Source organism: Chaetodon auriga, chromosome 11 (assembly GCF_051107435.1).
Source record: "Chaetodon auriga isolate fChaAug3 chromosome 11, fChaAug3.hap1, whole genome shotgun sequence".
In the NCBI taxonomy this organism is placed as follows: domain Eukaryota; kingdom Metazoa; phylum Chordata; class Actinopteri; order Chaetodontiformes; family Chaetodontidae; genus Chaetodon; species Chaetodon auriga.
In genome coordinates this window covers 9,605,904-9,626,281 of record NC_135084.1, presented here as the reverse complement: position 1 = coordinate 9,626,281, position 20,378 = coordinate 9,605,904, and the positions used below count along the sequence as shown (strand labels likewise).

The 20,378-nt window shown below is 42.6% G+C and overlaps 1 protein-coding gene across 7 annotated transcripts in view; it reads right to left on the bottom strand.

Moving 5' to 3' along the window:
- The window catches only part of lyst (lysosomal trafficking regulator), a 55,393-nt gene that overhangs the window by 33,002 nt on the left and 2,013 nt on the right, over positions 1-20,378 (bottom strand). For all 7 annotated transcript variants that reach the window (XM_076742776.1, XM_076742782.1, XM_076742783.1 and 4 more), the window contains exons 3-6: positions 12,188-12,279; positions 6,698-6,896; positions 3,839-3,929; positions 820-2,926 (exon numbers count right to left, since the gene is read on the bottom strand). In XM_076742776.1, the coding sequence (XP_076598891.1) occupies positions 820-2,926; positions 3,839-3,929; positions 6,698-6,896; positions 12,188-12,279 (2,489 nt within the window). The remainder of the gene's footprint in view (positions 1-819; positions 2,927-3,838; positions 3,930-6,697; positions 6,897-12,187; positions 12,280-20,378) is intronic.

The following is a 20,378-nucleotide window of genomic DNA, read 5'->3' as shown; positions in this document are numbered from 1 at the left end:
CCATCCATCCAGTTTCTATACCAATTGACTCCTATACCCCTGCTTAGGGTCAAGGGGGAATTCGACCTGTCCCAGCATGCATTGGGTAGGAGCTGGTATACATCCTAGACACATCACCAGGGTTAACAAGTGGAAAGACAACACATTCACACATTATGTGTGAGTCCTATAAGATAACTGATATAACTGATTATTCACTGATAATACTCCAACCAAAAGTAAAACCTAATTCCCACAGTATTACATCTATTCAATATTGGCAGAATTTTGTAAAATGTGTCAGAACAAACAACACAAGCACCTGCTTTTGCCAGACTACACGACTCATTAGAGTGTTACATAAGCAGTCAATAATCTTCCATCTCTCACTCAGTCCACAAAGCTGTAATAAATTATGGATTCACATCAATTAGCAATGACCTGGAGAGACAGATCTAATGACAAACAATGTTCAAGTGGATTAGGTGTCCAGCTTTAACCTGGCTGATCATATTTGTTTTGTGTCATCGTGGAAAAGAAGCAGAGAACATTCCTTGAGTGAGAAAATTGTCAAAAGAGGTTTCAAAACAACCATCTGCATCACATTAATGGAATGAGAAATTACTCTAAACACATGTTATTGATGCTTCTGCACATTTGATTCACTCAGGAGCAGCTTGCAGATACACATCTGTCAACCTAAAGAAATTAAAATGTAAACTTTTTGGCAGAACACTGAAATGCTGCCCAGTACTACAGGGAAAACTGACTAAAACAACCACTGAAAAAAGACAGTAAATAAAACTCAGGAAAAACACTTCTTAAATTGATGCCGCTCACCTTGATTTGAGAAGGGCAGGTAACGTTTGCAGGTAAATGAGTAGGACCTCCACAGGCAGGCACCGTGTGTGATACCTGCAGACCTGAGTACAGACAGTGGACACCCCAAGCTGTTGGGCATGGTGGGCCACCTCTACCCCTCTCTGCAGCACAGGGTTGAAGATGTGTGTGTAGAGCTGCCACTGCACTATAGCATTTCCCCGCAGGGTCAGGTGGCACACATGGCCAGCTATCTGCTGGCTCAGCTGCCAGTCCTCACCAAACACTAACTCTTGATAGGCCTCCAGAGCATCCCACTTCCACAGCATGTCCTCTGTCCCCCCTCCACTTGGCAGAATACCCTGGGAACGGTAGCACAGACTGGCAGGAACGGCTGAAGGATCCCCATGCTGCAGTGTCTCCTCCAGGCCTGGCAACTGGCTGCTGTCCAGAGTGCAGATGTTACAGGAAGCCAGCTTGGCTTTCGCTGAGGGCTGCCCTCCACCAAGCTGGTCTAGGATCAGTCTGCCCAGGACACTGAGAACATGAGACTGGTAACTACGCAGACCTGGAGCTTGGAAGGCATGAAGCAGGGGTCCTACGACTGAACGAGGGTCCATACAACAGCAGATTCCGACAGCCTGCACCCCAGCCAGTACTTGCAACACAGCTGGACCACTGGGAGAGAGTCTCTGCAGGAGTCGCAGACACTGGTGAGCACAGGCGGCCAGGCAGCAGCAGCGCTCAGGGTAACGCACTGCATCACCCTCCATCCCTTCCTTGCCTTCTCCGTCCTCTTCAAAGGGATTCCGTCTAGCAGCCTGCTTGAAAGCAGAGACTGGCAAACCTGACAGGTCTCTGTGGTGATGCAGAAAGTGAGAATATTCACAGCGACGGTGGCGGCGGCGGGCACACACGGACTGATGTAACTGCTCTGACTTTGCTTTCTTGACAGCGCTGATGATCTTGAAGACCCCTGCAATGAGACCTCGTAGCCTCTCTGAAGTCTCACCTACTACTTCAGAATCCATGGCCCTGCTCAGTCCCTCCAGCCGCAGCACTGTGGCCTCAAACAGCTCCAGGCCACGGTGCTGGACAAACTCGTGGATGAGCTCCAGTGCCTGGCTAAAGAAAAAGGGGTTGGGTGTAGAAGCCTGCAGGCAACCCAGGAGCACTTGTAGTACTCCCTCTAGAAGCTCTGGTAGCAGTAGTGCTCTGTGACGATAGCGGGAGAATGAAAAGTCATCCTGGACCTCCTGAAGGGTCTTCTTAGGCCGAGGAGCAAAAGGGTTAGTCTGTCTGTCCAAACAGCTCCGGATCTTGAGGGTGGCTCGCAGCAGATCTGTCAGGCTGCGTCTCAAGCTATCTGGGAGGGTTTCACTCTGACTCACATCCACTGACATCAGGTGTAGGATGGTGCGTAGAAGCATCCTCTGGACCAGTGCAATGGGCTCTTCCGTCCAGCCTCCAGCAAGCTCCTCTGCCCCTGTTCCACCTCCACCCCCTCCCCCTGGACCACAGCAATCTCCAAACTCAGTCAGGATCTCAGTGAGAGTTGGTACGACACTGACAGCCAGACCAGGGTTGTGGTTGATGCTCATGTCAAATTTACAAACTTTCTCCAGCAGGGAAAGCAACACATGGCAGAGATCAAAGGGCGAGTTTTCCATGCGGTTGAAAATTGATATTGCAGCTGGGTCTGTCAGGGTTTCAGTGTCCGTCATCTGAGACCCAGGGGCTCGGGGGTGTAGGTATGGTGCACTCATGGTTTCTGTGGTGGTGGTGGTGGTGGATGTTAACTGTGAGGCCTCTGAACGATGATGCTGACAGCTTACCCGAATGGTGGAGCCATGCAACCTCCGGCTCCTTGCACCACCAGGACCTGGGACAGCTTTGTCTTCAGGGTTGGCTTCTGAATCTGAGGTAGAAACCTGGGACTTTCGAGCATCCTTTACAGAGTACCTCTGCGCTGTCCTGCGCGACCTCCGTGACTTCCAGGTGCCACTGCCAACACGGGACCTCTTCCCAGAGTTCTGCTCATCTGTCGCAGCCCTCTGTCCTGCTCTGGGAGGGGTGGCCTTCACCTCCCGGCTCAGGAATACCTCCAGTAGGGATGGCAGGGTGAAATCTGTCAACACACAGAAACATCTGTCAGTTTCATTCTGGACGGACATCCAGGGCTACAAGCCAAATGTAAATACACACTGGTACTTTAAGGCATACCAAACCTAAATTGTATATTGAAGTCATATAGGATTAAAGTCACATCAAGACGTAAAATCAACATTCGAACACCAGCCATTTGGAATTTTCAATTTCCAAAAATAAAGAATATATATTCTTTGAGTCTAAGATGTCTAAGATAAGTCTAAGTCAGCAGGCATTCTGTGTTTGTTAAAACAAACTCAGTGAGTAGGAATTAATTAAAGTAAAAATGTCTAGGGTCCATGTTAGAGAGGTTCAGCAGCGCTGTACTAAATACCAGTGTCATCCTGAGGTCACAGGCCTCTGCAACCACTAGTCTTCTCCTGTTGTGCGGCAGGGACAGTGAGCACAGTGATGAAAAAACTGAATCATCCATCCCAAACTGTACAGAGCACAGTTTGTAAAGCAAGTAATACAGTAATACTGCATCAAAAATAAAAATGAGTCATTTGATAAGAACATTACAGACACCATTTACAGTCAAAAGCCATGTGCACACACTGCCTTCACATAGACCCATCAAACCCAATGCTGAATCATCGCTTAACCTTAATAACTGGCAAAAATTATGTAAAACACAGAAGATGAAAAAAAAAAAAGTTAGGGAACATTAAGAGGCCCATGACATGCTGTTTGCATGTCAGTTCATCAGTACAGATGATTTTATTGTACAGTACAGCAAATCAAAGAAAACTGCAATGCACAGCAAATCTAATATCATTAGTTTCAAGCAAGGAGACGATCACACACCATGACAGCGGCAATTGAGAGGTATGTGCTGTTAACATCAACATTAACACAATAAGTAAGTAAGTAAGTATTTGTGGGTACCGACCTGGGGCTTTTTCCTCCTGCACAGGGATTTTCCACACCAGTGGTAGCAGAGACAGCAGCAAAGTGAGCAGCTCCTCCCGACAGGTCAATTCCTGAGCGCAATAAAACACACTGAGGTTACCCAGAAAGTGTCCCCGCCTGTCCAATGTCACACAGACACTCCCATCAAGGCAAACTCTTGTCCATACTCAGTACAAACGTCCCTTTGGGCTTCACTACTTTGTACAAAAAAATTTAGCTAGTTTTGGCCTGAATCTGAATTTAGCTGTTTTCTAAAAGTGTTTTCATCCCAGGTGCTAGATATTCATTTGTGCACATTTAGTCAGCTAGTTAGTTAGTCTTCAGCACAAGCGTACGGGGCGCAATGTAGCATCTACATGACAGCCTTACTTCCAAGACCTTGGGGATGTCATGTGTATCCTGGGCATACCTCACAGCAGAGAGAGAACCAACTCCTTCATGTGTTAATTAAAAACAATCATCCTACTCCTTCATGTGTGAATTAAAAATGATCAGCCTACTGATTGAACAAAACTTTCAAAACACACAGTATTTTAGCATCACTGTATGATACACAGTACATTACACTGGATTCAATCAGCTACTCCTACTGATACTGCTCGGGCTGTGCAACTCCATTAATCACTAAATGGTTGGTCATCTTGGACACAGTGGAGGGACAGAATAAGCAAGTTTCACATCTATAGTTTGGCATTTCTGTGCTGGCATTTTTAGCTATTGATTGGCTAACATTTATACACACACATACATTTTAATTCAGATAAAGATTATGGGACTACTGGTTGTGTGGAATAGTTTTATAAATGTAAATGCATAAGACTCTTGTTACCATTACATAAGGAGCATTTTACTGAGCTGAGTCATCTAAGCAGTGTCAGAACTGGCAGATAGAGACCAGGTGGCACAGGGGAAGAGCATTTCACAGCACAGTGGAACAAACCCAGTACATATTCTACTAAATTCACACACAAGATTTATGATAAGAAACTACGTTTTGCAAATTTCTTATATACCACAAATAAATAAATGTTCAAAGTGTCTGGCCCTGATTGTTGCTTGCGGCTTGACTCTATCCAGGCCACAGCTGACACACACACAGCTGGAGCTTGTGATACACTGACTGCAGTACATTTCTGTAGTGAAAGCTCCCATTAAAAGAGAAAATACAATGAATATGCTTGAAGATATGAAAAATACGAGGCAACTGGGAGCAGACACACAGGATCACATTCATCAAATTATAATATTTCATTCAATGAAGCATGTGTCACTTCAAGTCAGAGCATTAAACCACTTTGTCTTCTTAAAAAGACTTTTAGGCAGGAAAATGATTGAGCTCAGTGATCACATCTTTCTCTCTTGGCCCTATGGACCCTTTTAGGAACAGATCAGTATTTACATAACGTCAAAAGGCAACCAACCAGCCCACCTCAATATCCGTGACACACTGCAGCACACTGTATTTGTGGGTATGTGGCATGTTTTTATTCACTGATGTCACTGTTTCCTTAAAGCTAACTTCACATGATCAGCATCAAAGCATGGGTTGATTAGCATACCTCATTAAACCATTATGTTTTATGTGCGTTGACACCTACATAAAACATTTTATGTGGGTTGAGCCAAAGCCCAGTGCTCAGAGGGCATATTGCTTTCAGCTTGTCCTGGTTTGACACTGACCTTTTTATGGGCAGTGCTTGACTTGTCACATGAAAGCCCTATAATTCTCTGGATAGGAGCACCTCCTAAATTGTTAATTGATCCATAAACACTCACAGGTCAGACAAACACATAAAGCCCGGAGGGAGTCCACACAGCAAACACGACCAACTTCTGTGAGGTAATCCCTATCATTTAACTTAAACACCCAAACAGAGCGCTCACAACTCACTGTTGTAGATAGGAGCCAAACTGAGTGGCTGCCTTTGCCCTTCATAGTACAGTATATCCACCAATACTCTGCCAAACCAAGTCTAAACCACATCTGTGAAATGAATTTTGAAAGAGATGGTGGTCCTGACATATTTTGTGTATATTATATGCACAAATAAAGAGCTGACACCGTATTTAGAAAGCTATATGACCGTGCAACTTTTTCTAAATGGTTTTGATTATCATTATCAGCATCTTGCATACAGCAGCAGAACAAAGAGACCAACATTCTGCAATCAGTCTGAAAACCAAACAATGTGTGGGCAGCGCAGCGCTAATTTCTTCTTCTCAACACAGATGCAGAGAAGCAACCTAAAAGGCCACTAAACAAGTGCAGAGACGAAAGTGGACTTAATAATAATCATTAAACTTCTGTGGAAATTTAAAGGTCAAAAAACATACGCTATGTTCTAGCCAATGCCATCTTGTTTGTACATGAGATTATATAGTATCTCATCCTTGCATTACAGATTTTTCACTAATGGCTTTTGCTGCACTGTGCTCATTAAACGCAACTTTAATCTCACCAGCTGATGTCTGTCTGATGTTTGTATAATCCTTGTTGCTTTATCATCTGTTCTCACTATACTGTATCTCTACTGCATCTCTGTCTGCGATTTCATTTTGATGAAGAGATTAGCTGCAGCAGAGGTTACATAGGCCTCTGTGCAGACATTTCAGTGTTTCATGCTGATATTGAACAACTGCATGAAAAAAATGTAATAGACCGACTGAAAAATGTGAGGCAGAATTTGAAACTAAAAGTAGTGGCCTAAAGCTCAGAGTGAGTATTACTGGATTTAACTACAATATCAGCATTTGCATACATTTGTGACAAGAGCTGAGCTGAAATGTTGTTTTTGACTGCTGAAGTGAAACATTGATGTTCGTGGCGCTGCATCCTCACCTGGTCAATGATGGAGTCCAGGGTGCTGAGCAACAGGAAGCCCCGTCCTCTGACCAGGTACTCTCCCAGTGCCACCATGTGACTCTCCTCCTCATCTTCCTCCCGTGCCTCCGCTCTCTGGGCTACCGCACTGCATAGTTGATGTACATCAGTCAGGAACTCCCTTGCCAGTGTGTTACTGGCCCCACTCATGTCTGAGCTGTGGCAGAAGAGATGGATCATCATAAGGCTGTGGCACAATCCAATCTGCCACACATCTGTATACACACTGAAAAATACTATGGAGGATTATGAGACTACCGTTGTCAAACCAAAAGGTTGCCATTTCTGGGGAGCTGCACCATTTTTAATTTCATACTGCAAATGAAAATGAAAAGTTGTGAAATCATCTTGACAGACATTTATGGCCAAACCGGCCTTTTCAAAACATCCTGCAAAGTCACATTCTTTAGTTCCAGCCTGACTTGTGATCTAACTCTTAACAGAGATGTTCCTTGGCAGTGAATGTGAACCCAAACAAATGTGTGTAAGGTAGACAACAGAAGTTATGGAAGTGAAGTTAAAGAAACGCAGCATGTTTAGAGTTCATCTCTTCTTCTGCTGTTATATGTGATTGGATATTAAGAATATGGAAGGATACAGATAAAACACATCACTTGTTTAGGCTACTCATACTAATGCCCGTGTAATGCACACTTAGAGCAACAATAACTTTTGTCACAGTACGTTCAGATGATAGTGTAAATGTCTGATATGACTGCTGTAAAAAGGAAAGAAAAAAGGTAGACAAAAGAACAACGTTTGTTTGGAACTTTATTATTAACTGCACTAATGTGACAAAGCTGCAGTTTAAATGCATTAGTCATTCTGTTGGCGTTTGTGTGATGGAAATGTCTGGATACCAACAAAGAAGTACAGTGAGATAAAAGGAAAAAAGCCAAAGCATAAGCTGACAGCATGGTGAAATCAGGCTGTTCCAACATTGTCCATCTCAATAAGTAAAAGCAGCTACTAGTCAAAGTGTGCATGTGATAGGCAAACCTTAAAATCTAGACTCAGGAAGTTTGAGGGTAAATAAGAAAACTGACTCACTGAGAGTGCTCACAGAGCGCCTCCAAGCTAGCATGCATGTGTCTGCAACAACCACGTGTTCCACTAAATGTAATAAGCAATAAACTGTAGGTCTCAACATAAAACACAGCTCACACCACTAAGGCCACAACCCCAATTACACAGCTCATAACTAGGTCCTTCAGACAGTAACCAAATAATGGACTACATGTTTACATTTCTGCTGTTTACTTGCTGCCCTGATCCAAGCCTGCTTACTCAGGAGAGCTGGGTTAATAAAATCTTCTGATTTCTGACACTAGCCTCTGTAACATAACATGTACGGTCGTTCTCATCTTACCAAATGTTACTGGGCCAAACAGTTTCCTTGCAGTCATCTTGCGTTTTCTCCAAGTGTGACTGCCGCTCTGCCGGCTCTATCTGCATACCTCCTCACACGACTGCTGACTGAATTTTCTGTTCCGCAGCACAAATTCCATTAAATTGGAATTTCAAATGGAAGCTTTCCAGATTTGCAGCAGATCAGCGTATCACATGAAAGCATGTGATGTCACATGGCGAGGGGACTTGCCTTGGGAATAGTGACAGGCCACTAGTGCCCTGTAGAAGACCTCTGTCTTCAACCATCATTCACAGTAACTGTCTTTGTATTCTGCACTACAACCATTGTTTGGGGATTTTTTTTTTAAATGCGCAAAAAGGAAGAAGTAGAAAAGGCGCCGGAAAGAGCCAAGAGTCATGCTTGATTAAGCATAAAGTCGTCTGTATTACAAGGTCAAACCCACGGTGATACATTTGAACTCCACTCTTCTTCTATTCCTCACGGTTCCAAAAAATAACTGGTTTCTGCTCCTCTTCTTCATCTAAGGAGTCACTACACAGTTTCCACACCATAGAGGCAAAGGAAATAATATTTAGTCTTCATAGGGGTAACTATTTGACTGCATCTGCCTACAGAACAGAATAGCACTGAAAATGCTAAATAACGAAGAGTGAAGTTTCTCTAGCAAAACTGAAAAGGAGGAGATTACATCAGAAGAAGATGATGGTATGAAGTTGCTGGAGGAAGGAGCAGGATGTGGCCAAAAGAAGCCAACCACAGCACAGAGAACCATATACAGCTTCACCCTTTCCATGCCTTTGAATATGCCCACGGCTCAGACACCACTGAGTGAAACTCGAGATTTACAACTTTCTGTCTGTAGATAATTAACCAGCCGACCAATAAACACTGAGCACACTGTGGACATGGAACAACACCTGAGAAAGATCTGAAAAATGCTCTTTAAATGAACGACTCCATGTAAATTGTAATTAGAAGACTGCATTGATCATCACGCTGATTATTTTTTACATAATTTTGCATACATTTTCTATATTATAGTATGTTGAAATTGCAAATATATTCTTCCTAATATTCAGATTTTAAAAGAAAATAAGCCATAATGACCTGTTTTAACTCAGAATGAGAAGTCCTTCAAAAATATGCTCACAGTGTGTAAGTTCTACATTTAGTGACATGATACCATGATAACTTCATTTCAGTCTGGGTGGAACATGTCTGTCCACTGAATGGATCTTATTTATGCAAAAGGTCACTCTCAAGCAGGCCAGACGCACATCTAAGAGGCTTTGAAATGCTATCAGTGAGTCTGATCACATCCCGACTCAATCTAGCACAAGCTCACAATTGTACTTATCTCTCCAACATGTCCAGCATTTACACATTTTGGTGCATAGCACTGTACTGAGGGTGATACTGGAGGAGCAGATCAGCTGTCACTGAACCAGAGACGATGTGAGCCTCAATCAAAAAGGTAAGCTTTCGTCAAATGGCCCAGGTTGATCTTCATCTGTGAAGGCTAAAACACAGGGCTGCTTGATTATGGCAAAAAACTTCATAAATAAAGTATTAAGGCTAAAGGCATCTAAAAAAAAAAAAAAAATCATTCATCGATCATTATTCTGGTCAATATTAAGGTCAACACAATGACTCATTGACTTTGGAAATGACACGCACTTATTTTAAAAAAAAGTGTCTTTTTAATGGTGAATTATCTTGAATTTTAAATATAATTCAACTGAAAAACAACTGATATTAATACTAACATAAAATAATATAATATAAAGACTAATTCAACATATGATATGTATAATAATGTCATTTTTATTTGGTACATAAAATGTGAGAAAGGATTCCTGACATGTGACACTTTCATCCTTTCTGGCCGCTCCAAGCACCTGTACCCTAACAACACAGATAGATGCTCATCAAAATCCAAGCAGCGGCTAGCGTGACTGGGTTTTCTCAAACAATGGCGCACTTGACTGCAGTGAGCTGAATTAAATGTGCCACAGCCCGACTGAGAGGGAGTTTTGGGCTTCCAGGAAGGGGCAAAAGCACACCGCTGTAAAGAAAAGGGGTGTGCTGGATTTACAGCAAAAGACAAGACAAGAGCATCATTGCGAAACTTAATAATGATTGGAAGCCAATATTCATCAACTCAGGGCTAGGAGAAATGTATTACGTCATGTATTATTAAATAAATTCTTCAAAACAAACAGATAATATATTGAGAGTTAAGGCTGCAGCACAAATTCAGAAAAATTCAGCAGAAGAAAACACAACAATAAAAGTAAATGATACCCCACAGTTTTTTAAAACACGGCATTTGCTTGTTTAATGTTTGAAGCATTATTCTGACTTATTTCCTCACCAGCTTTGTGCCAACATGCTCTCAGTTTCATCATTACCACAAGACAGTGATTAGAGACTTAGTAAACAGAGATAACGGGTTCTGTGATATCGTCCCGCTGCCAAACACATCTCTCCTGCACATCTCAAATTTTGCATTTCCCCTCCGGCCAATCTTTGTGACAATTTTCACTCCAGCTGAGTTTATTACAGTAGAAGCTGTATTCTCTCTTTCAATGTGGGTAAAAATAAGGAATATTGGTTTCATTTTGTCACAGCAAACTGTTTTCTCAGAGGATTAAAGGACACTTCAAACACTCTACAGGAGTGAATCATACAGTGTCTTGAACCAGGGGCCCTGTGTGTACGGTGCAGTGTTAATAGAGTGACAAGAGCTGAAATTATGTCAAGGACGCAAACATTCTTCATTCACATGATTAACTGCATCATTACGTTTGGTTTTACTGCGAACAAGAAGAAATTAAGAGTGATTCTATTCACTGTGGATCTGATCAGTTTAAACCTGTCACTCAGGACTGCGATGAGTTGAGCTGGACATTCATAAATGACAGCTGAACACAACATGATCATGGATTAAATAGCTTGAATTGAAGTAGCTTTTTTTTTATTGTGGGCTCTGACTGATGCCTAAAAATGTCTTTAATTAACACAGGTTTCAGATATTGATTTCAGTCGAGATACAAGTCAACGCTGCCTTTAAAGGTTTGTGTAACTCTGTAATTCATATAAATCAGAAGCGAGTGTGATGCTAATCAACAATGAGAGCTTCCTCATCTTCAGGGCAACACTGCACAAACTAACTTACAAACTGTCAATTTAATACAAAATATAATTACAACAACAAAAATTTGCAAGTATAAAACAATAATAAAAAGTGTGGGCAGTCAGACTCAAAGCTTACGGCGCTACAAAGACTTGAGGATTCTGTGACCGGCCAACAGCATCTTCAATTTCCACAACATCTGTTAGCTTCGTGCTTAATTATTGCAGACAAAAATAAAAAAATTGAACATTTAATGGTTGATCTCACAAAGCGGAACACTAAACTGCCTTAAGCTTGTCTTTAAACGAGGACATTATTTCAGCCATTTTAACCAAAACCGCATTCAGGCTAATCTTGTTTCAGATGAGGGAACACATAGCACATGAATGCTAATGCTCGCACTTAACTCCAGGTCGTGCGTATGTGTGTGATATATTTACACTGAAAAGAATACAAACAAGAGGCACTTGAGGTGCTGATGCCCCACAATTTTCCACATCAATATGTAAATCTATGCAGCAAGGTATTCCAACAGCTAATGCACCATGATTACATAATGTCTGCACTCTGCAACCTCTACTATAGTGGTAGGACATAAAAATGATGAGAACAAATCTGTCAATTCTGTAGTTACGTTTCTTTGGTAAAGATGAGAGAAAAGAGTAAGTAAGTACAGGTACTGCAGCCAGTCCATGTCACAGCTGGCCTCAGCTCCATACGACCATTCAGATGTATGATGCCACCTTTACAAACTGACCCATACTGTTCGATCACTAACGATTTATCACTGATCTCTTCCACTGATTAAGTCCAGTTTTGCCATGGAGGTTTTGATTTAACGCTATGCACTCTCTGAGGCTACAGTTGTGCGGTCGCCACCCTGAGTGAGACAAAACCACCACACCACAATGAAACATGTTAAAATAAAAATGAGACCTACCAGAATTTGAGTGCATCTTTGGCGCTGTGGTTGGGGTGATGCTGCACATAGTGGAAGAGACAGAGGAAATTCTCCAGACCCTGAAGGCTGACCTGATAACAAACAGGGAGACAAAGATAAGACACAAGCGCAGCGACATGAATGAAACCCAGATTATTATTTGCACTCATTTCAAGAGCAATTGAAATGAAAAATGCACCGTGGAAAAACGGCATCCTTTCACTTGATAACCCATGAGGACATTACTCTCAATCATGTTCTGTATTCCTTATGCACGATGACACACTCAATTAGACAGTGATGTAACAGCCACTAATGTCATCATGTGGAAGTATTACTTCACTATCGATTCATCAGTTCAGATGCATTTTATTACTCCTCTCTAACCTCCCAATACAAAAACACTGGATGCAAAAAAGCTCCATTTATGTTTTTACTCACTAGAAATCAAAATCACACAAGAATATTCCAGTCCCCCAAACCACAAGTCATATGTCGGCTGTTGTGTTCTATTTCTGCATAAACTGGCCTTATTCATGCTCGATGTGAAGGCTCATTAATAGTCTGGTGGGCGCGCAGCATTCCCCAATTTTAAATCACAATCAGCAGGAACAGAATAATGTGAGAGAATCCATACAAAGAGCAGAAATACTAAATCAGCCTTGTCACAGAGTTGCGGTCAGAGCCTGAACATCTCACCACCAGAGCTGGCAAGGCGAATTGGGACTTTCATAACAGTGACATGAGCCACCTGACCACTTTTAACTGCATTACTGGTTCCAGGGTAGTGTGTTAATACCATCCCCGGGGGGGGTGGGGTGGCGATTCTCTAAGCCAGCGTCCTGCCATCCCTTACATCAAACAGGAGCTAGCCTTACGCCTCTGCTAATCTGACACCCCTGACTGGATTTATTCAGGCAACGCTGATCCCTGACTGATGTGGCTGCGCTGAGTGTCTGGGTCACAAAGCCAGAGAACAGACACCACACAGAACCAATCACATTACGCACAGTTTGACCCGTGAAAGCTGGACACTGACAGGATGAGAGAAAAAAAATCCCAATACATAAAATTAACTGAAATTAGAGGGATATATCTTAATTATTGTTATTAATTTTATAAAGCGATGCCTACAGTGATGAAGGCTGTGGGTTCTCTACAAACCCTGCAACCTGGTAAGCTTAGTCAATGCACACGCTTTTCAATTAGCAAGAGGTAACAGCTGCAAATAATGATTATTTTAACTATCAATTCATTTGCTGATTATTGTCATGAGTCATCCATTAATTGTTTAGTCGATAAAGCTCATGCTTACATTTAAGAAGCCAGAACCAGCAAATGTTTTCCACTTTTCCTTGTAAAATGACTGAAACAATGAATCAATAGTCAGAATAGCTGCTGCTTAATTTTCTTCTGATGGACTGATCGATTAATTGACTTATTTCTGCAGCTCGACAAGAGATGAATTTTTAAGTCACATACTAATATATAGTATTATCAAAATGTTTCTTTTTACAGGAAGGATTTCAACTGAATCTTTGAAATCAAGGCAGAAATCTTTCACTTTTCACTCAGCATGAAGAGGAAGACTATCCTTGAATTTTTTTTAGAAATGAACCTTTCACAACATCTTCAATAATTCTCATGTGAAGCAGTCTAATCAAACCTCCCTTGAGATTCGACTAAAATGTGAAAATTTGTTCGGCAAACACAAATGAACTATCTCCATCATGCGCCTCACACACTTCTGCGCTTTAAGGTATCCTGTGAAGTTTTTCGACCACACATGAGGAAGCACGCGAGAAACACAGCGCACACTCTTGGCCACCGTTTTGACAGTTGGTGGCGGTAATGTCCAAAGAAGCATGGCGACGTCTGTCAAGAAGAAGACTGCTAGCAAGCAAACAAAGAAGTAAGCAATGCAGGGATTAAAATGCTCAGAACACTGGCTTTACAAATGTTTTATGAGGAAAGAAACACACTCAGCATAGACCTCAAGGATAAACACACTGCTTTTTGGTGAGAGTGTAATCATAACTTGCTTACTTTGATTACAAGAAAACTCCACAGAGCACCTTCAATTCATCATACCCATCAACTAACCTTTGACTTCCCACAAAAAAAGCAAAACAGTTGTGTAACTCCACAGAAATTTGGATACAGTGATATCTTTGTACGTCACAGCGACACCACAGCAAATCACTGAGCTGCATGGACACATGGATTTGTGCGTAGACTCAATTCCACACTGCATGAGCATTACACACATATACATATAAGAGCAGGAAGTGACAACAACAGAAAGTATGTGACATAAAACAGCCCTTTAAAGATTAAATACACCATCATCTGCAGCTAAGACAGCTATGCATGTCTCTGAAACTGATTTTCTCACCCTCCATGACTAACACACAGGAGGGAGACGTTCAAATCGGTTACTCAGGTGCCTGCAGCTTAGTCACACCTCAACATGTGCTGCTAACCATTACGGCGAGGACGGGGACCACGGCTCCTCTCGGGCTAAAACAGCTCTGTTGTACAGTTCAGCAGTGACTCAACTTCCTTCCTGTGTACAAAACTGTCAAAGCAAGTTTTGCTTTTATGTTACTTCTTAGCACTATGATTTGCACTAAAAGAGGCGTAGGTGGCAAACATGCGATACTACACATTTGTGTAATTTGTCGAAAGTGAAAAAGATGAACACAGTCCTTAAGTTTGAAGTTGCAGGTGATGAAGGTGCAGAGTCGACCACACTCACCAGGGTCAAGGAAGGGCAGAGAGGGTGATGCTTCAACAGCTGAGGCAACAAGCCACCCCAGCAGTGAAGGGATGGGTGGGTGGGTAGGTGGGTGGGGGGGGTCACTGCACACCAGGGGGCTGGACAACATCACACACAGGACACAGGAAGAGGAAGAGAAAGAAATGCATGGATCATGAGCCAGACGGGAGAGGACAGGGGTAAAACATGAACGCCGGCAAGAACATAAAGGTGAAAGAAATAAATGCAGCAACAGATGAGAACAGAGATAAACCAGGGGGGTGGCAGGAAATCAAAGCTTCAAGGTTGCCAAAACTATTATTAGTTTAATAAATAAGCCTCTGAGCTACACTGGAGCTGTGCTCTCAGTCTATTAAAACTAATCTCCTAAAATGAGCATCTGAAATGACTCGGTTTGTCCTTGTGTTATCAGTGTACCTGCTGTGGCCATATTCCTCATATGGGAAAGGGAAACTGAATGGTTCATGATAACACTAATTTCCCAGCAACAGGGTTGTTTTTTCCTCTGAGGCTCTAATCCAATATTACAATGCACTCGGCACAAACCAGCCAGTGTGATTTGATAATGGAGAGACTGCCAATACTGATTAATACAGTTTGGAGGGGGAAATCAACAGCTCGCAAAGCCCCGAGAACACATTTTTGTAAACAGAAAGAAAGCTTTGACCTTTCCTCCGCGTTGATGAACTTCCTTATTTGCTCATTTGTCACACAGACATAGACAAGCTATCTGAGTGGTTGAGACATACACTACGGATTTCACTTACTGCCACTTGTATGTTAAGAGCCATTTTCTCAAGAACAGCACAGATTCATCAGAATTAAGGAAAACAACAACACTCCTGGTGCAGCAAGGTCAGAGGTCAGCAACAGAACAGCAAACCTGAGGCTGGCACTAAGAGGAAACCGCATTTGTAAACCCGAGTCTCGATATTTCATCTTCTGTCAGAGAGTAGCTTCACATGAGAGGAAAACAAGTTTGAATACTGAAAGCCTGAGCGAAGTTTGCGTAATTGGTCCGACACGGTGGCTGTGACCTGTGTCTTTTGCACTGCCTTTATTCAACATGGCAATCATGGGAGGCCCGGTCATGGGAGTCTGACGGCTGAGTCACCCAAACTAGTACAGACTTTCCTCTCAAGCTCTCTTTGGATAATTGGGCAGACTACAACTTGGCAGAGGCAGTGAAAGCGATGTGATCCTGTCCTCGTGAGAGAGGATGTGGGCCGTTGGTTATGCAATGTTTTTTCCGACTTCAGATCCCCACTGATCTAATTTGACATTTGGGTGATGAGCATCATGAGGAGCCCCTAACGTTCCGCATTTCCTCAGAAGCTACGAGTCAGAGAGCAGAGCCGCTTCGCAAAACACCACAAACAACTTTCTTTTCCCCCATTAAGACACACTGCGAAATGTCAAGAGGCTACCATCAAAAAGCATGTTTGTATTTTTGTCAGTGGCAGGTCCACGCTGTCACAGGCAGCAACCTTTATACGAGCAAAGCCACTGTGGAGGAAATGAAACTGTGTCGCACTCTGCTTCATTGTTTTCATTACAGGGTAGATAGCGTGCAAGCTGTTGTTGGTCAAAATTACAATCTAAACAGCCTGCGTTGGCCTTTCTCTACCCCTGGTGAACTGAGAGAGTGTGTTTTTGAGGGAGAGATCTGACTTAATAACATGCCACTGGGTGGAAAAAGCTGAGACAGAGCAACGGTTGGCGTCTGACTCAGAACCAGAGAGATGAATTATTCATCCATTCAGCCAATCGTTTGGAACTGCCCTGGAGACCGGAGCCAGGAGGTGTTAGGTTGAAACTAAGGACGGAACAATAAATGCAGATGTGAAACAAGCGCTGTGGTCAACGAACGAGCCTAAGAACGCAGCTTCCCAAAATACACGTATTGGTAAACAACGTCAGAACATGCTAGGAACCACAAAAGTCACAGCACATGAAATTAAAACGATCATTAACCTTTAGCGAAAATAGCATGACCATCACAAGACAGCATAATCAGAGCCTCATGCTTTTTATGTTTGGACCATAGCACTTGAACTTCACTCAAAGGCCTTGTCATGGGGAATTCACTCAAAAGTGCGGGAGCATTAATGGCAAGTTACTGTGGAATACATGAAAGAGATGTGTCACACTAATGTGTTGCCAGATATGTTATTAGCAGTAGAGGCATAAATAATTTTTCCACGTTTCTAGACTGCTGTATGTAAAAGTATAAGAGCGATCACTTCACGCAGTAATTTCTTTTTCTTCGTTTCTCAGATGTGGAATATGACCCACACACATCACAAACCTCATGGCACATTGTCTCTGACGATACACAGTCATTTACCAAAATATCACAGATACAAAGTACGCTGCATCTCGCACTGATCAGTCCTGACAAGCCAAATAATTAACTTTGGGGACGAAGGTGAACCAGCGCTGCCATCTTTGCTCCTTCCTTAGTATTCACCATGTTTTGTCGTATGCTTTGCTTGACATGTTTAATCTTCTTTAGACAAGGATTCGGGGCTTTACCACAGAAGGAATGTAAAGCACGGAGGCACGCATGGAAAGCTAATGACAAGTAATGTGGGTGGAATGAATGTGTGACCAAGGTTGTCCTAATTCAGAAAAGTACTACATTTAAGCAGCTTTACACACATGTATCTGTTGTTTGGAGATTAACTGATAACATACATACAATGGACTTTTATATTAGAGTTCGTCACGCTTACAAATTGTCAAAAACATGTCTGATGTCAGAGCAGCTGCAGAACAGTACTTACAAGGTGAGTCTGATCACCCTGCAGGAAAATGCCTTTTCAAGTGCAGGTCATCCATTTTTACTGCAAAAAGCTGAACTCAACCAGAGTTAACATTAGTGCAAGACTGCAACTGACTGAAATCAAAGTGATATAAGAGTGAGCCAGAAAGGATCGATAAGCTGGAGCCCCATTGTACGAGAAGACCGACAAAGTAAAGTGTTCAAAACACCTCTCTTTGCTGTTTTGAAACATCCTGCAGGCTCATTATGAAACTCAACAGTCCACGAGCAACAAAACCTGGCCTCTTGCTTGGCTGCTGGCCAGGTAGCCATTCTACTAAATTGACTCTGCTCATAAAGATTCAGAGAGATTGGGCAGAATGGAAAGTGTCCCCAAAGATATTTTCATCTAAGTGTGCCTAAGGCAAATTTCCCTTGTAGTGGAACACACTAATATGTAGTTGGGGCTCTATAAAGGAAGAAATTCTTGAGAATGAAAAGAAAGGCTCAACGCCAGTAATCACATTAACTGAGGCTATTATACTCAGAGTAAATGCTGCAAATTAAATGCAAAAAGGGATTTCTAAGAAGCGTTAATGTACAGAGAATATAAAGCAAGTGGGAGGACGGCCGTGTGACGACTTGGAAACTGAACCAGTGCTGTTCGCTCCATCGTAACTAATACTGGGGTTTCTTCTGACACCAAATACACCACAGGCAGTCAAGAAATGACTTTAATCTTTCATGGCATTTCTACTTTTTCAGGAAAGTGGATGATAGTCACAATGGGAAACAAAAAGAGGACGACTCAAGTCAAAACAACAAAAATCAGGTCAGGGTTAAACCCCGCCCGATCAAAACATCCCAGTCCTGTTACTGTCCTTGGTCACTGTGATGTGAATAAGTGACAGAAACAGCAGTGAGAGATTAATCCTGAAAGAAATGCAGATGAGAAGCAAAGACACGAGAGACAAGAACGCAGAGAATTAACGATGAGGGAGACAGAGAAAAAGGAGTGGGGCTGCAGCATCAGTACTTTCACACGTTTTTCATCACCTCATTGATTGAAGGTGTATTTTCAGCCTCAACCTTTCACTGTAAAGAGTGATCACACAAGAGTATTGCTGTGTGATGGCCATTAAAACAGGCGCCTTTCAGTTGTTGGATGGTTTCCATGATCACTTTGTCATGCCTGAGTGCAATGACTACCGGGCGCCACTTTACGTGGGATGTTAGGAATTTATACACTTGTGTGACCCAGAGACAAATATCAGCAGCGCAATCCATGATTCCATCAAGAGGGAAAGCTACAGTATGAGCAAACTGAAGGTACAGCTGTGCTCACTTAACCATCTTTCTGCAACTCATGCACGCACGCACACACACATACACACACACACACACACAACACTTTGATCACTGTGACGGCGACAAGCAGAGGGGCTAACACAGTCATCAAAGGAGACTCATCACAACATGAAGTGACATAAAAAGTTACCAGTAATAGAAAGGCAGAGCCTGCTTGGTGCAGTACAAGCATTAGAATTACTATGACAACTGAGAGCGAGCCAGCGTGATTTCTACTGCTGATATCCTAATGCACACCAACGTGATTAACAAAACGCCAAAGCACAACACACCAGCACGGACGTGATGACGACAGAGGAAGGAAGCCATTATTTCCCAGAAAGAAAAAAACCCCTACAGTCGACAGTCTTTCTCAGCACACGTTAGCTTGAAAAAGGCTCACAGGTCTGTCTTTTAAGAGCGACTTGCATATGATAAATCAAAAATAATGGACTAACATAAATCAGCGACTCATCTGCCTCTGTGTGTGTGTGTGTGTGTGTGTGTGTATGCAGGGCAGATCACTCTTAGCCTGCAGTGCGATCCTAATCCAAGTCTCGTGATCTGGCTGCTGTTAGCTCTCTGACAGCAGGAGGAGGGAGAAAAAGAGCTGCAGTGGCCTGATAGAGATTTCAGAACCACTGCCACTCACTCCTCTGAAACGCCGACACAGGAACAAAAGTGCACTTGCGCAACACTCATAATAAGCAATCTGTGGTTTACACCTGCCTCCACCTCTGTGCAGTGACTCACTCATGGTCCTGCTCGGGACTGAGCTGTTTATCGGTTCAACTTCTGTTTCTAAAAGTGATTGTCTGGGGACCTCCAGGATCCTACAGAGGATTCAAGTGATGTCCCAAGCATGCCTGGGGAATCGCTTTCTTTCACAGTTATTTTCACTTCTTGTTCCTGTCTCAGTGACAGAACCTCCTCATACAAATACATATGAATCTGCACAAAGTAAGTCACATCTGAAGACAAACTGCTCTGATTCTAAGGAGGGAATCTATTTAAGAGATGTATCTGTAGTCTCCTCGATGTTTCTATACAGATGAAGTATGCATTAACACACTATTTATCAGCTACATCGAGCATAATTAACATTAACATTTGAGCATATTTGTCCCTCACTGTGAGCAGCTAGGACAAAAACAGGAAAGTAATTTAGGCAGCTTGAACGACGAGGAGCAGACTATAAGAATGTCTCTGAACAATGTTTGCTATTGTTGGATGAAATTAACTTCGTGAACATTTTAGTTAGCTTGGAATCAAGCAAATCAGCTGCCTGCAACTGTTTAGAC